General features: G+C 35.7%; 1 protein-coding gene across 1 annotated transcript in view; it reads right to left on the bottom strand.

Moving 5' to 3' along the window:
- Nucleotides 1-16,898, bottom strand: part of SPRED1 (sprouty related EVH1 domain containing 1) — a 136,178-nt gene that overhangs the window by 6,463 nt on the left and 112,817 nt on the right. The window contains exon 5 of the mRNA XM_074235073.1: nt 2,361-2,519. Within this exon, the coding sequence (XP_074091174.1) occupies nt 2,361-2,519 (159 nt within the window). The remainder of the gene's footprint in view (nt 1-2,360; nt 2,520-16,898) is intronic.

The raw sequence follows: 16,898 nt of genomic DNA, 5'->3' as shown, positions 1-16,898 counted from the left end.
TAATTATTAAGTGTCTGAGACCGGATTTGAACCCAGGTACTCTTGACTCCAAGGCTGGTGCTTTATCTACCACGCCACCTAGCTGCCCCTGCAACTGTATATTTTCAAGACAAACAAATGATTATGCTAAAAAATGAGGCTGACTGATTTGTTTTTTCTTCCATTTTCTGTAGTTTAATGAGTTTCTTTTACTTGTTTAGGCAAAAATAAAATTATGCAGAAGTCACGTGCAATTTTTCAACACCCCAAATGTCATTACTATACTTCTATCTTGAAATCTCTTTAAATGTGCTGAAAGTTATTAACAAACAAGATAAAACTATATACAATTATAAAGAAGTGAATTGTAAGCCAAAGTATAAAAACTAATAGGTCCACTGTTTGTAATTTTTTAATTAAAAATACTTACCAGTCCTTTTGAGATTGGTTAGGTTTAAGTTTTAAAAAGGTAAAAAGAATACACAATCTTTTTTCAAAGATAATGACAAGTTGAAAAAAACATTGCAACCCTGGGTACAATTTCACTTACTAAACTGAAGACAAGAATGTTTTAAAGAGTAAGAATCACCAATAATCTGAAAGCTTAAGACTCCTCAGTAGTTAGAGACAGAAAAGGGTTTTGGATTTATTGTTTTCAGCAACATGTTATTGTTATGTAGAAAGAAGGTAATAAAAATACATTAAGAACTTTAATCTATTTCATCATGCAAATTTAAATTGTTTGGAGGGTTCACAGTATGTCAGAGCTGGAAGGAATCATATACAATATAGTCCAACTTCCTTATTTTTTTTTAATAGGAGGAAACTAACATGCATGGATAAAATGACTTATCTAAGATCACAGAGTTGGTAAGTGGCTCAAACTTTAATCACTCAAAATTAGGATTTAAACCTGATTCCAAATTTGAAGGTTTTTTTTCACTATAATGCTTCCCCCATTAACATGGTTCAGTTGTATGAACACCAATAAAAAAACTTTGGATCACTTTGCAAATTTTAAAATCTGACATTTATAACATATTTTAAAATTTGCAAAGTGTTTTGTATTCATGATCTCATGAGTATTCTACCCAAACTCTTCAATGATGGAACTATATCTAAATCAAAGGGAATGTCCAAGAAAACAAGAATGGGAAAAAAGGTCATGAGAGTACATACAAGGAAAAACTTGGGCTAAGAAATATTTTAAGACTTCAAAGTACATGGTTCCCTCAGAGAGAGTGGTTCAAACTCATGTGAGGGTTTCACCTTCTACAACCCAAGGGAACCTATTTCACATATGGACAGCTTTTCTATAAAGTTTTTCATAAAATCAAGCCCAAATACACCTCTCTACAAAACTTCTACTCATTGGTACTGGGTTCTGCCTTCTGGGTGAAGTGGAAAAATTTTTATTCAATTTCTATATACTTTCCTCCAAATACTTGAAAACAGGGATCATGGAACCTGAGTCTTGAATCACCTCATCACTCTGGTCATATTCATGTTACAGATAGTCAATGACCTTCCCAAAAAGTGATTCTCAGAAATGAATACAGTATTCCAGATAGGGCATACTTCAGGACTGAGCTTAGTGAGACTGTCACTTCTTCCAATGGACACACGGGTTCTCTAAGTGCAGTCAAGGGAGACATCACCTCTTTTTGGTTACCATGTCACAGCATTAGGTCTTGCAGTTTACTAAAATCCTCACTTTTTTTTTCACATAAAATGTTCTATAGCCATGCCTAGTCTATTCTGTGCTTATACAACAGATGTTTTTTTGGCAAGGCAGTGGGGTTAAGTGACTTGCCCAAGTGACAACTAGGAAATTATTATGTGTCTGAGGCCAGATCTGAACTCAGGTCTTCCTGACTCCAGGGCTGGTGCACCACCTAGCTGCCCCTACCATTGATTTTTTTTAATTTGGATTAAGATTTTATATTTATTCCTTTTAAATTTTAACTTACTATTTTTATATTTTTAGACTTGGATCCACTGTTTTAAACTGTTGAGATCTTTTAAAATCCAATATATCACTTTATGTCACTTTCATCTAAAACAAGAATGTATGCCGTCTATGTCTTCATTTCAGCCAGTCAAAAATTTGAGCAGTAAAGGATCTATGTAAATAAAAAGCACCAGATTGTAAGAAATATTAAATTAGCTGTCTAAATATTAGAGTGAATTATTGCTATTACTTTAGACAAGACAGAAGGATAGACTAGGTGATCTCTTAGGAAATACGTGTGTGTGTGTGTGTGTGTGTGTGTGTGTGTGTGTGTGTGTGTGTCTAGTTAGAATAAGACAAAAATATATACTATTACATATTCATGATCTTATTGATTTAAGAAATGATAAAGATACATTGTTTTTCTTACTTGATTAGCTTGACTCTGCAAGAACACTCTTCTAGAATTCAAATCTTCAAAGGGTGGGGACCTTATATTTGAACTTCTATAGGGCTCACTGGTAACAACTGTTTCTGGTTGGAAAAAGTGATCTTTTGCTAGAGAACTGGAAGTATCATCTTCTGTTACCTTTGGGAGAAAACAAAACTCCATTATATTCACTGGAATGATTATTAACAGTTTTTTTTAAAAAAAGGTTTATATTTGTTCTATATTGACAAGCTTATTTAGGTAAAAATAAAAGTGGAACAGTATAGTATAGACAATATTCCTGGATTCTGGAACAACATCTGACAAAAACTCTTATGCTATCTTTGTGGAAGAGGTAGAGGGATGCTGACTCTCTCTACAGTACAGTACAATTTAATAGGTTTAGAATTCATTAAATGAATGCACTCAAGGTAAATCCACCACTAGATGTATATATATATCAAACTGGCAAGAATTTTCTCATGATGTATCCCTGGAATCTGTCCTTGATCCTGCACTGTAAAAGTTTTTTTTACTAATTACATGGATAAAGACAAAGATAGTCAATAAACATTTATTAACTCCTTACCATGTGCCAACACTGTGCTAATCAGTGGGGACAGAAAAACAAGCAAACAAAAAGTGTACCTCCCCACTCCAGGGGTTTATAACCTAATGGGGTAAAACAATACACAAAATGAATTGAGAAGTAGGGGAAGGGGAAGTACCAGATACTGGGGAGTGGTGGAAAAGTTAAAGAATTTCTCAATAAGTACAACGATGGTGATGAATGAAGCATACTTATCACATTTTTATAAAGTACACAAGGTTGGGAGAATTATTTACCATACTGGATGACAAAGGCAAAGTATAAAAAAAATTCTCAAGGATCAGCTAGGTGGCATAGTGGATACAGCACTGGCCCTAGAGTCAGGAGGACCTGGGTTCAAATCCGTCCTCACATACTTAATAATTACGTAGCTGTGTGACCCTGGACAAGTCACTTAACCCCATTGCCTTACAACCCCCCCCCAAAACACCTCCAATCAAAAAGCATTCATCAGACATTTATAATGTGCCAGGCACCCTGTTAAAAACATTGGGGACATAAATAAAGCTAAAAAAAATTTTCTGCCCTCAAGATCACATTCTAACTATGGGGGTGGCATTATGCAAATAAATAACTAGGGCAAGATTTGGGGGGGACAGCAAATATGGTAGAGTAGAAGGAAGTAATGCAACTGAGATTCCCTCTACATCTCCTCCAAAGAGTTGTATACAATGCACTAGACCAAATTCTGATGGAAAAAAAAAACCTAGAAAAAAAAATCAGAGTGAACCCTTTGTATGGGCCAAGTCTATATATAAAGTTAAGAAGTCTGTAGAGGTGAGGTAGGAGCCAGGGTGAAGCACTTCAGCAATCAGGGAGAGGTTGCACACCAGCATGAAAGGAGATCCCAGGCACATACCAAAACAACGCAATGCGAACAGGTGCCAACTGGCAGACTGTCATTTACTAGCCAGACTCTGGTCTAAGATCCAAGACAGAGTGGAAAGGAAAACTGTGGTAGGACAGTGGCCTTGCCTATCACATAGGCTCCTGGGCAGAGTATAGAGAAAGAGGAAGTTTAGAAGTCAGTAGCAATATGGCTCAGACCTCAGGCATAAAACAAGGTCTAGCTCAGAAGCCCAGACCAAGGGAGAGTCTACCCTTTTTCTACTTTGAACCCAAAGCAGCAGGTTATGCTTGCACAGACCTAAATCCAGGCCAGAAACTGACAGCAAGGAGACTTTGCCTTGGATCAGATTCCTTAGAGTGTACTCAAAGCCTGTTAAGCCCTCAACCTGTCCCTGAGATCTTGGAACATTCAAATATCACTAAAGGGTAGCAACTGGGATAGTCCAGATTTTCCCTCCATAAGTACCACAGAGCCCAACCTTAATGTCAAGTCCAAAATCAGGAAGTAGGCTGGAAGAATATGCAAAGAAAATAAAAGAACTACACTTTAATGAGTTATTATGGTGGCAGGGACACTCAAGATACAAATACAGAAAAATATTATGACTCCAAAACATCTACAAATAATACCTCAGAAAAAAAGAAATAACTGAAATGGGAAACATTAACAGTTTAACACAAGAGATACCAACCTTGCCCAAATAACAAATGATCTGAAAATTCAAAGGGACCAAACAGAAGTCAATGACTTTGTGAGGCAACAAAGTCAAAATGCTGAACAGTAGAAGAAAATGTAAAGTAACACACAGCAAAAACAACTGGAAAACAGATCAGGAAGAAAAAATTTAAGATTATCACTGAAACATCTGTATACTATGACCAAAAAAAAAAAGCCTTAACATCGTATTTCAAGAAATCTTAAAAGGAAATTTAAAAGAAAATACCTTTTAAAGGGAAAATATCTTTAAAAGGAAATTTAAAAGAAAAAAAAATCTTCTGATTACCTCCTGAAAGAAATCCCAAATGAAAATTCCCAGGAATATCATACATCCAAAATTCAGAACTTTTAAATCAAAGAAAAAATACTATAAGCAATCAGAAAGGTTAGATAGACAGAGTAACAGGGCAGTTTGACAGAAGGTAGGGGTGGGGGAAAATAAATTCTGTTTTAGGTTGGATTTGATATATGCCCATGGAACATTCAGACCATGATACCCAAACAGCAATTGGTGACATGGGATTGTAAAATAAGGACGGAGAGTAAGGCTGGTTTATAGAGTTAGGAATCACTTGTAGGAAGACAATAAATAAGCAGGAATTGCTGAGATCACTACAGAAGAGATCAGAGAACCCAGAGCAGGACAAAAAGTGGGTGGTGGGGTGGTGTGGATTTTCATGATTAGTGGCAGAAAAATTGGTCAAGGAGATAGACAAAGGAGAGCCAAGAGAGAGTTGTATATGAAAACAAGAGAAAAGAGTCTCCAGGAAAGAGTCTCAAGGAAAGAGAAAGGAACAAATATATTTTTTCAGTACCTTCGATGAGTCAAGCATTTGACACTTATCAACTTATTGATCCTCAGAGGTTGCTATTATCATCCCAATTTTTTTTAAAAATGAGGTTGCGATTTGCCCAGGGTCACAAAGCTAATAAGTATCTGAGGTCACATTTGAACTGAGTTCTTCCTGACTCCAGGTCCAGGGCTCTATCCATGGCACCACCACACTAAACTCTGCAGAGAGGTCAGACATCCATCAATACCACGACTAGGTCTGTATTCCAAAAACATTAAAAAAAAATAAAGGGAAAGGACCTACTTGTACAAAAATATTTAAAGCTGCTCTTTTAAGTGGTGGTCAAGAATTGGAAATTGAGGGGATGTCTGTCAACTGGGGAATGGCTGGATAAGTTAATTATAACAGAATATTATTATGCTATAAAGAAATGAGTTGGATGATTTTAGAAAAGCGTGGACTAACATGAACTGACACAGAGTGAAATGAGTAGAACCAGGAGAACATTGTACACAGTATCAGCAATAATGTCTGATGAACAACTGTGAATGACACTTAGCTATTCTCAGCAATACAATGATCTAAGAAAATTCCAAAGGACTCATAGTGAAAAACTATTTACTTCCATAAAAAGAAGTGAAGGCATCTAATGACAGAACAAAACATACTATTTTTTTCTCTTTCTTTTCCTTGTTTTTTGTTTTGAGTTTTCTAGCACAAAATGACTAATATGAAAATATATTTTACATGATTGCGCTCTCTTCACACCAATATTAAAAGATAATATGTTGATATTTTATGCATTTCTGAGTTTCTATTTTTTTAATGTGCTTGTGCTGTGTACTGGGATCTGTGGCTTCTACAAAACTTCCCCAAAATTCCCATTTAATTTCTTATGTCATAATATACTGAAACCATGATGAGAATGGAATAACTAACACTATCATATTTGTTTACTGTTTCAGGGAAAGGGGGAGGGCAATGAGGGAGTGTAGGATTTGGAACTCAAAACTTTAAAAATTGCTTAAAATTGTTTTTACATGTAATGGAGGGAAATATTTTTAAAAGGTAAAGAAGATTAGTAGATCTGACAATTATGAAGTTAATGGCAACTTTGGAAAAAGCAGTTTTGGTTGAATGATGAGCCTGAAGGCTAGATTATAGAGGCTTTTTCAAAGAGTTTAAGTGAATAGCATAAGATATAGGAAGAGCTATTGGGACAAGGTAGGAAGGACACTGGAATAAGGAAGATGACAGTAGTTAAGGAGATTAAAAATAAGCAAGAGTAGGGGATGACAGGGAAATGGGTAAAGAAATATAAAAGATAATATGGGAAGAAGCTTAACTGATGTGAGATTATGAGAAGAGAAGAAGGAGCCTTAAGCAAATGGAATCAATTTTTTAGGTAAAGTATTTAGCAGACAAAAGTAGGAGAGGAGGTTTTCATGGGAGAAATAAGGTGGAGAAATCAAGTTTGAAACAGCTACTATGGAGAATGAGTTAGTACATCAATTAAGAAGTAGCAGAAGGATTGCTTTGTTTCAATGAGGGTCCAGTTGAAACTAAATATGAATTTGGAGAGGATGCAATCAATAGTTTTGTAATTTCCCTCAATTCCATTCAGAAGCATGTGAGGAGAAATGAAGAAGGTAGAGAAGACAGAAGTAATCCAGAATTGGAAATTTAACAAAGTAGATCAACAAAAAGGACAAGGGACAAAGAATAAGAGAGAAGGGGAATGGAAGGGATAAGAGTGTGGCCAGTGCAGGAAGGATATTCTGAGAAAAAACTTAGCAGTTGGTAGGAACAGAGGTCATGGTGAAGTCAAAAAACAGGGTTGGACATTATGAAGTGTTGGGAAAGATCGAATCATATAAGATTATGATCTGATAAAGGAATTTTAGAATTCATGATCAATGAAATGAATACATTGTGTGCAATGACTCAATAAGGGGTATGAATATCTTTGTGTAAAAATTGAGGTAGAATAGTCATGAGAATAGAGTAGCCTAAAGGAACTGGGAACTTATGATATTTAGGAAAGTTATCAATATATGTGATGAAATCTCTTATTATGGGTGCAGGAATAATGGTAAAGAAAAACAAGGCACTGAACTCACAGATGAAAGAAGATCATTTGGGGATCAATAGAGAATAACCAGGATAACTCCACCAGAATGTGGATAAATTTGAATAGTGCAAACCTCTAAGTAGGAAAGGATGCTGATCGACTTGCTAGAATGAAAATCTGAAGCAGAAATGGGGAACAAGGAGTATTCTCATTCCCACTCTATGACCCTTGAGTTGGGAGGTTTGAATAAAAATGTAGTCAGTACTGAAAAGAGAAGAGATGCTATATCTCATTAGGAAGCAGCTGAGTCTCACTGAGTACCAGAAGGTGGAAGGAGAGAGAGAGAGGCTTAAGATGAAAGAAAATACGTTAATTATGGAGAAAATATTCAAGAGGGCAAAGTAAAAGGGGTTAGAAGGATTAGGTGATAAAAATTGATTCAAAAAGACAGAATTCAACAGAAATTAAAAATTTCTATTCCTATAATTAATTCTGACAAAAAATCGACCTTGGATTCTTGGAGGCTTGACCAGTAGAGCATTAGCACTATGGGTTCTACCATATGTATAAGAAAGGCTTAGGTTAGTTGAGGGAAAAATTGTATGTTTGTTTTTGAGGACCAGTTTAGCTAAGTATGAAGAGGTTTAGCACCAGTAATAGACTTGCTGCTAGTTAACTATATAATATAAAATACTAAATAAAGAAAAATACAGAATGTTCTTCAGTCTTGGGTAGTAGTCCCTTCTACCTCTTGGAGATGTTAAGAATAATGGGGTCAGAGAGTGCTAAGGTCATAGTGCTTAGTCTTTAAAAATGAACTTAATCTCACACACACACACACACACACACACACACACACACGTTTTTACAAGGCAATGGGGTTAAGTGACTTGCTCAAGGTCATACAACTAGGTAATTATTAAGCCTCTGAGGCCAGACTTGGAGGTTCTCCTGCCTCCAGGGCTGGGTTTCTATCTGCGCCACCTAGTTGCCCCTTAATCATATTTTAAGAATGACATCCTTGCCCACTATAAATTAATTTATTATTCAAAGTAAATAATCTCCCAAGATCAGAGAGTAAGAACTAGGTGTGAACTAGGTGTGATCTCATAAGTTCTATCAATATTGACATTCTCTCTATAAACAAAACTAGAATTTAAAAGGAAGTTGCAGTTAAATGATAGCTCATATTTCAAAATAAAACAAGGAATTGGGTTATCTCTCAAAGCAATGATCAGGATGATTATGAGTCAAAAGATATTATGAAAATAATTACCAGCTAAGAGTCAACAGAAACTGGAGGATTTAGGTAGGAAATGAGAACTTGGTCACTTCTGACCAAGATAGTGGAGAGAAGACAGGTACTATGCTAAACTCCTGGTTTTCCCCTCAAAAATATAGTAAAAGAAACCTCTTAACAGAAATTTGATCAAAAAAAACTCAGAAAGAGAAGCTAGGAGAAAAACATCTACCAACAAGGTTTGTCTCAGAGGACTATGGGTGAACCTGGAGCGGAAAGAGGAGAGTCATTGGAGGGAAGGTGAAGCCAGAAGACCAGCCTCACTGGTGAAAGCTTTTGTGAGTGGTGGGTCTGAGGCCTAACTTTAGCTGTGGAATACTTGGCTGGGGGAGTGGAGGTCTGGGGAGTCTGAGCCAGGCTGGAGGTCAAGCTCCAACAGAGCTGCAGAGCATGGCTGGACACTGCCCGCTAGCCTGGGGCCTGAGCTCTATACTTTTGGTAGCCTCTTCCCAGAAGAGACAGTAACCACCCCTCCACCCCGTCAGGCTCAGATGTGGACAGCAGAGATCCCTCAACTGAAAAGGAGATTAGCTACCTCCCCCAGGGCCCAGCCCACGTTGTTGAAGGACAATTCAACCCCCCCCACGCCCCCCCCTCCCCTCACTCCCTCCAGACCTAGGGAGAGGGCCTAAAACACTCCAGAGAAAGCAACCAGTGCCCCTAGGGGTTACTATACTGAGTGAAAAAACCTCTAGCACCCCCTACTGGCTGGCCCACTTGGAGTTACTAATCCAAGTGAACAAAGCCCCTAGGGTTTTCAAAAGCAAACCTCTAAGAGTCAGCCCCTTCCCCAACATAAGATCCTATGAAGATGAAGAAAGGCCAGCAGAAAGGGGAGCCCATTGAGAATTACTTTGAAGAGATCCTAACCTAGAGAGATCTAGAACTTCTGAGGAGAATATGAACTGGTCTCCAGCCCAGAAAGACTTCCTTGAAGAAATCAGGAAGGATTTTAAACATCAACTGGAAAAATTGGTAAAAGAAACTCAAGAGAAAATTAACACATTGCAAGAGAATATTAACAACTTGTAATAAGAAAACAAATCCTTGGAAAATACAATTAATTAGACAAATAAAAAAATGAGAATAATTCTCTCAGATCCTCAATTGGGCAAATGCAAAAAGAAAATAATTCTCTGAAAACTATACTTGGACAAATGGAAAACTCCTTCAAAAAATAGAACTGACCAACTGGAAAAGGAGTGCAAAAGGCAAATGAAGAAAATTCTTCTCTAAAAAAAAAAAAAAAAGAATGGAATCTGTGGAAACCAATGACTTCATTAACAAGTTTCTGTTAAACAAAACCAAAAAGATGAAAAAAATAGAAGAAAATATAAAATACCTCATTAGCAAAATCAATGACCTCAGGAATAGATCAAGGAGAGATAACCTAAGAATTATTGGTCTTCCTGAAGGCATTAAAAAAAAAAAGCCTGGACTTAATTTTATAGGATTTAGTGTTGGAAAACTGCCCTGACATCATGGAACCAGAGGGCAAAATAGTTACTGAAAGAAAGCATCGATCCTCTCTGGAAAGGGGATCCTAAAATGAAAGCACCAAGGAATACGGTGGCCAAATTCCAGAATTATCAAATAGGAGAAAATCCCACAAGCAGTCAGAAAGAAACAATTTAACCAAGGAGCCATAATAAGGATTACACAGGACCTGGATGCATCAACATTAAGGGATATAAGGGCTTGGAATAAGATATTCCAAAGAGCAAGGGAGCTTGGAATTCAGCCAAAAATTCACCATCCAGCAAAACTGAGCCTTCTCTTCCAGGGGGGAAAAGATAGGACATTTAACAAAATGGGAGACTTCCAACTTTTTCTGATGAAAAAAAAACAGAGCTAAATAGAAAATATGGACATCAAGTAGGAGACTCAAGAGACACATGAAAAGGTTTAAAAAAAAGGTAAAGAAAAACTGCTATCCAGTAAGATGAAACTGGCTATATCCCTACCTAGGAGAAAAATTCTCATAACTCAAGAATTGTAACTCTATTAGAGAGAATATACATAGCCAGAAGTGATGGACATTCATGATTTATCCATGAAACTGCTATCCAATGAGATGAAACTGGCTATATCCCTACCTGGTTCGAGAAAGACTCTAAAAACTCTCCAGAATTGTAACTATATTAGAGAGAATATAACTTAGCCAAAAGTGATGGACACTCATGACTTTTCTGTGACTCAGACAGAATGATTTAAAAATACCTCCTTAAAAAAGAGGACTGGAAGGAGAGGGGAGGATGGAGGAGATTGAATGGGGGTAAATCTCATTACATTAAGAGGTTCAAAGGACCTATTTGCAATAGAGGGGAAGAAGGGAGGAGTTGAGAATCGTCTGAATCTTACTCTCATCAGATTTGGCTTAAAGTTAATATACATACACTCGGGAGCGGGGGGAAGAAAAAGGGAACTAACAGAAGGAAGGGAAGGAAGAAGGGGCAAAAGGAAAGGGGAAAGAAAGGGGAGGGGGTTGGATACAAGGGGGAAAGCACACTGAAGGTGGTGGTATTTAGTAAAACTGGAATATGGATAAAGTGAAAAAATTGGAAAATTACAAACCGACAAAGCAGTTGCAAGAGTAGCTATCATTAAAAGAGATAAGGAAGGAAAGTATATCCTCCTAAAAGGTACCATAGACAATAAAGTAATTTTAATATTAAATATGTATTCACCCAATGGAATAGCATCCAAATTCTTAGAGGAGAAGTTGAAGGAATCACAGGAAGATATAGACAGCAAAACTCTACTAGTGGGAGACCTCAACCTCCCACTCTCAAATTTAGATAAATCTAACCATAAAATAAACAAGAAGGAAGTTAAGGAGGTAAATAGATTGTTAGAAAACCTAGACATAAAAGAGCTATGGAGAAAACTGAATGGGGACAGAAAGGAATATACTTTTTTTTTCCTGCAGAACATGGCACTTAACACAAAATCTGACCATGTACTAAGGCATAAAAACCTAATAATCAGTAGCAGAAAGGCTGAAAGTGAATATATCTTTCTTAGATCATAATGCAATAAAAATCACATGCAATATTGGGCCAGGGAGATATAGACCCCAAACTAATTGTAAACTAAATAACCCCATTTTAAAGAATGAGTGTTTTAAACAACAAATTATAGAAAAAATTACTTATTTCATCCTAGATAATGACAATAATGAGACAACATACCAAAACCTATGGGATATAGCCAAAGCAGCTGCAAGGGGATATATTATATCTTTAAATGCTTATGAAAATAAATTAGAGAAAGAGGAAATCAATGAATTAAATATGCAACTAAAAATTAGAGAAAGGACAAATCAAAATGTCCTAATTAAATACCAAATTAGAAATTCTAAAAATCAAAGGAGAAATTAATAAAATTGAATACAAGAACACTACTGAACTAACAAATAAAACCAAGAGCTGGTTTTTTTGAAAAAAAAATCAATAAAATTGATAAACCTCTGGTCAATTTGATTTAAAAAAATTAAGAAAATCAAATTGCTAGTATCATAAATGAAAAAAGTGAATTTACCACCGAGGAGGAAATCAAAGTAATAATTTGGAATTATTTTGCCCAATTCTATGCCAATAGATAATTGATAATCTAAGTGAAATTGATAAATATATTTACAAAAATATAAATTGCACAGGTTAAATGAGGAGGAAATTAAATACCTAAACAACTCCATCTCAGAAAAAAGAAATTCAACAATCCATTATTGAACTCCCTAAGAAAAAAATCTCCAGGGCTAGATGGATTCACAAGTGAATTCTATCAAACATTTAAGGAATAATTGGTTCCAATTCTATATAAATGCTTTTGGAAAAATAGGTGAAGATGGAACTTTGCCTAACTCTTTCTGACACCAATAAAACAGAGAAAGAAAATTATAGACCTATCTCTCTGATGAATATAGATGCAAAAAATATTAAATAAAATCTTAGCAAAACAATTACAACAAATTATAACTACAATAATATATCATGACCAAGTAGGACTTATCCTAGGAATGCAGGATTGGTTCAATATTAGTAAAACTGTTAGTATGATCAATTATATCAATTAGAAACCCATTAGAAATCATGATTATATCAAAAGATGCTGAAAAAGCTTTTTGACAAAAATACAAAAATACAGTAAAAACACTAGAGAGTGGAGGAATAAATAGATTGGTTCCTTAGAATAATAAGCTGTATCTATCTGAAGTCATCAACAAGCATTACATGCAATGGGGATAGGCTCAAGGCATTCCCAATAAGATCAGGGGTAAAACAAGGATGCCCATTAGCACCACTACTATTCAATATTGTATTTAGCTGCATCAATATGAGAAGAAAAAGAAACTGAAGGAATTAGAATTGGGAAGGAAGAGACCAAACTCTCATTCTTTGCAGATGACATGATAATATACTTAAGAGAATCCTAAAAAATCATCTAAAAAATTCCTGGAAATAATTAGCAACTTTAACAAAGTCACAGGATATAAAATAAACCCACATAAATCCTCAGCATTTCTATATATTACTAGCAAGGTACAGCAGCAAGAGCTAGAAAGAGAAATTCCATTAAAAGTAACTTCAGGCAATAAAAAATACTTGGGAGTCTACCTGCCAAGGCAGACTCAGAAATTCTATGAAAACAACTACAAAACACTTCTCACACAAGTAAAATCAGATTTAAATAACTGGGCAATATCAACTGCTCATGGATAGGATGAGCTAATATAATAAAAATGAAAATTCTACCTAAATTTTAGTGCCCTACTAATCAAAATTCCAAAATTACTTTAATGAGTTAGAAAATATTGTAAGTAAATTCATTTGGAGAAATAAAAAGTTGAGAATTTCCAGGAATTTAATGAAAAAAAGTGCAAAAGAAGGTGGCTACCACATCTAAAAATTATAATAAAAAGCATCAGTCATCAAAACTATCTGGTACTGGCTAAGAAACAGACAAGTGAATTAGTGGAACAGACTAGGTGTAAAAGAGATAGCAGGAAATGATTATTAGCAATCTGCTGTCAAGAGTCCAGCTTCTGGGATAAAAACTCTCTTCAATAAAAACTGCTGGGAAAATTGGAAGTATGGCAGAAACTTGGATTAGATCAACATGTCATACCCTAAACCAAGATAAGATTAAAATGGCTACAGGATTTAGACATAAAAAAAAACCACATTATAACCAAACTAGATTAAGGAATGGTTTACCTGTCAGATCTATGGAAAGGGAAGCAGTTTATGACCAAAGAAGTGATGGAGAACATCATTAAAACCAACAAGATAATTTTGATTACATTAAATTAAGAGGCTTCTACACAGACAAAACCACTGTAACCAAGATCAAAAGAAATGTAGTAAATTAGGAAATGATTTTTACAAGTATTTTTGACAAAGGACTCATTTCTTTTGTTTGTTTTTAAAGATTTTATTTATTTTGAGTTTTACAAATTGTCCCCTACTCTTACTCCCCTCCCCCATAGAAGGCAATTTGCCAGTCTTTATATAGTTTCCATGGTATATTTTGATCCAAATTGAATGTGATGAGACAGAAATCATATCCTTAAGGAAGAAACCTAAAGTAAAAGAGATAGCAAGATCAGACAATAAGATCAGGTTTTCCCCCCCCTAAATTAAAGGTAAATCCTTGATCTTTGTTCAAGCTCCACAGTTCTTTCTCTGGATACAGATGAGTATTCTCCATCACAGACAGCCCCAAATTGTCCCTGACTGTTGCACTGATGGAATGAGCAAGTCCATCAAGGTTGATCATCACCCCCATGTTGCTGTTAGGGTGGCACAGTGTTTTTCTGGTTCTGCTCATCTCACTCAGCGTCAGTTCACGCAAATCCCTCTAGGCTTCCCTGAATTCCCATCCCTCCTGGTTTCTAATAGAACAATAGTGTTCCATGACATACATATACCACAATCTGTTCAGCCATTCCCCAACTGATGGACATTCACTCAATTTCTAATTCTTTGCCACCACAAACAGGGCTGCTGTGAATAACTTTGTACAAGTGATGCTTTTACCCTTTTTCATCATCTTTTCAGTGTATAGGCCCAGTAGAGGTTTTGCTGGATCGAAGAGTATGCACATTTTTGTTGCCCTTTGGCAACAAAAGGACTCATTTCTAAAATATACAGAGAACTGAGTCAAATTTTTTAAAAAAACAAGCCATTTTCCAATTGACAAATGGTCAAAGGACATGCAAAGATAATTTACAAATGAAGAAATCAAAGTGATCCAGTCATATGAAAAATTGCTCTAAACCACTATTAGAAAAATGCAAACTAAAGCATCTCTGAGGTACTTCTCAGACTTCTCAGACTGGCCAATATAACCAGAAAGGACAATGATCAATGTTGGAAGGGATGTGGGAAATCTGGGACATGAATACATTGTTGGTGGAGCTGTGAACTTACCCAACCTTTCTGGAGAGCAATTTGGAATTACGCCCAAAGGGCAAGAAAAATGTGCATACCCTTTGATCCAGCAATACCACTACTGATTCTATATCCTGAAGAAATGATGAAGAAGGGTAAAAACATCACTTGTACAAAAATATTCATAGTAGCCCTGTTTGAGGTGGCAAAGAATTGGAAATTAAGTGAATGTCCATTTGGGGAATGGCTTAACAGACTGTGGTATATTTATATGATGGAACACTATTTTTCTATTAGAAACCAGTAAGGATGGGAATTTACGGAAGCCTGGAGGGATTTGCATGAACTGACGCTGATTGAGATGAGCAGAACCAGAAAAACATTGTACACCCTAACAGCAACATGGGGGTGATGATCAGCTTTGATGGACTTGCTCATTCCATCAGTGCAACAATCAGGAACAATATTGGTGATGGAGAATACCATCTATATCCAGAGAAAGAATTGTAGAGTTTGAACAAAGACCAAAGACCATTATTACCTTTAATTAAAAAAAAACCTGTTATCTTATTATGTAATTTTGCTATCTCTTATATTTTATGTTTCTTCCTTATGTATATGATTTCCTTTTTATCACATCCAACTTAGATCAATGAAACAAACATAAAGACTAACAGACTGCCTTCTGTGGAGAAGGAAAGCGAGATTAGGTGAAAAATTGCAAAATTCAAAATAAATTAATCTAAAAAAAGGAAAATTAGAAGAACCTGATAATGTTCAAATTCAATTAACATATACCTTAATACTAGTGACACAAATGTAAAGTGGACATAGGAAGGATAGGAAAAAAATTAGTAAATATGATTAAAGAGTAAGAAATACAAGAACAAAAGGTTTTTAAGCTACACAGAAGTCAAATATCATTGGTTTTTTCCAAGAAGACATAGCAAGCACCAAGTGACATTCAATTGGCCCTTCGATTTTAAAAGCAAATATGAAGGGAAGCTAGGTGGTGAGATAGAGCGCTGGCCCTGGAGTCAGGAGTACCTGAATTCAAGTCTAACCTCAGACACTTAATAATTACCTAGCTGTATGCACCTTAAGGAAGTCACTTAACTCCACTGCCTTGTGAAAAAAAAAAAAAAAAAAAGCAAAGTTAGGACTAACATCAGTTTAGAATAAAAATTAAATAGAAGACAAACAATTAAAATTATTTCAAATTAAGTCATTTAAATGCCAGAAAATATTATTGTTTCTGCCACTTATAATGTCAGAAATCCTAATGAAGCAAGTATACAGTAGTAAACCTTTTTTCCTTAAAAACTGACCACTGCCACTCATGGTAGAAGAAGCCCAGAATTGCCAGACTACTCAAACCCTTAGGCCTACGCTCCTTTCCCAATAGTGGTACATTGAGTTCTTCTATTCCCCCTCCCTGCCATGGCTGTCCCCAAATAAATAGGAATGAACCAAGAATTCTGGTAAGATAAGAGTCTCCCTAGATTTTTTCATCTGTTCTCTCTCAGTACCCTTTAAACATGCGTAGGCACTGCCAATCCTATCTTAAAGATTTCTGAGTTTTGCCATTCATACTTCAGTTAAACCATATTAATGTTTTCCTCATTAGAGTGTAAGATCCTTGAAAGTAGTGCCTGTCTCTTTTTTATTTTTAAAGAGAGAATATTATACATAATACATCTTTTGGTTCTTTTTTTTTTTTTTTTTTTTTAGTTTTTGCAAGGCAATGGGGTTAAGTGGCTTGCCCAAGGCCACACAACTAGGTAATTATTAAGTGCCTGAAAGC

The sequence above is a fragment of the Macrotis lagotis genome, chromosome 4 (genome assembly GCF_037893015.1).
Source record: "Macrotis lagotis isolate mMagLag1 chromosome 4, bilby.v1.9.chrom.fasta, whole genome shotgun sequence".
In the NCBI taxonomy this organism is placed as follows: Eukaryota; Metazoa; Chordata; class Mammalia; order Peramelemorphia; family Peramelidae; genus Macrotis; species Macrotis lagotis.
Note: the sequence above shows the minus strand (reverse complement) of the source record. Positions and strands in the feature narration are given on the sequence as shown.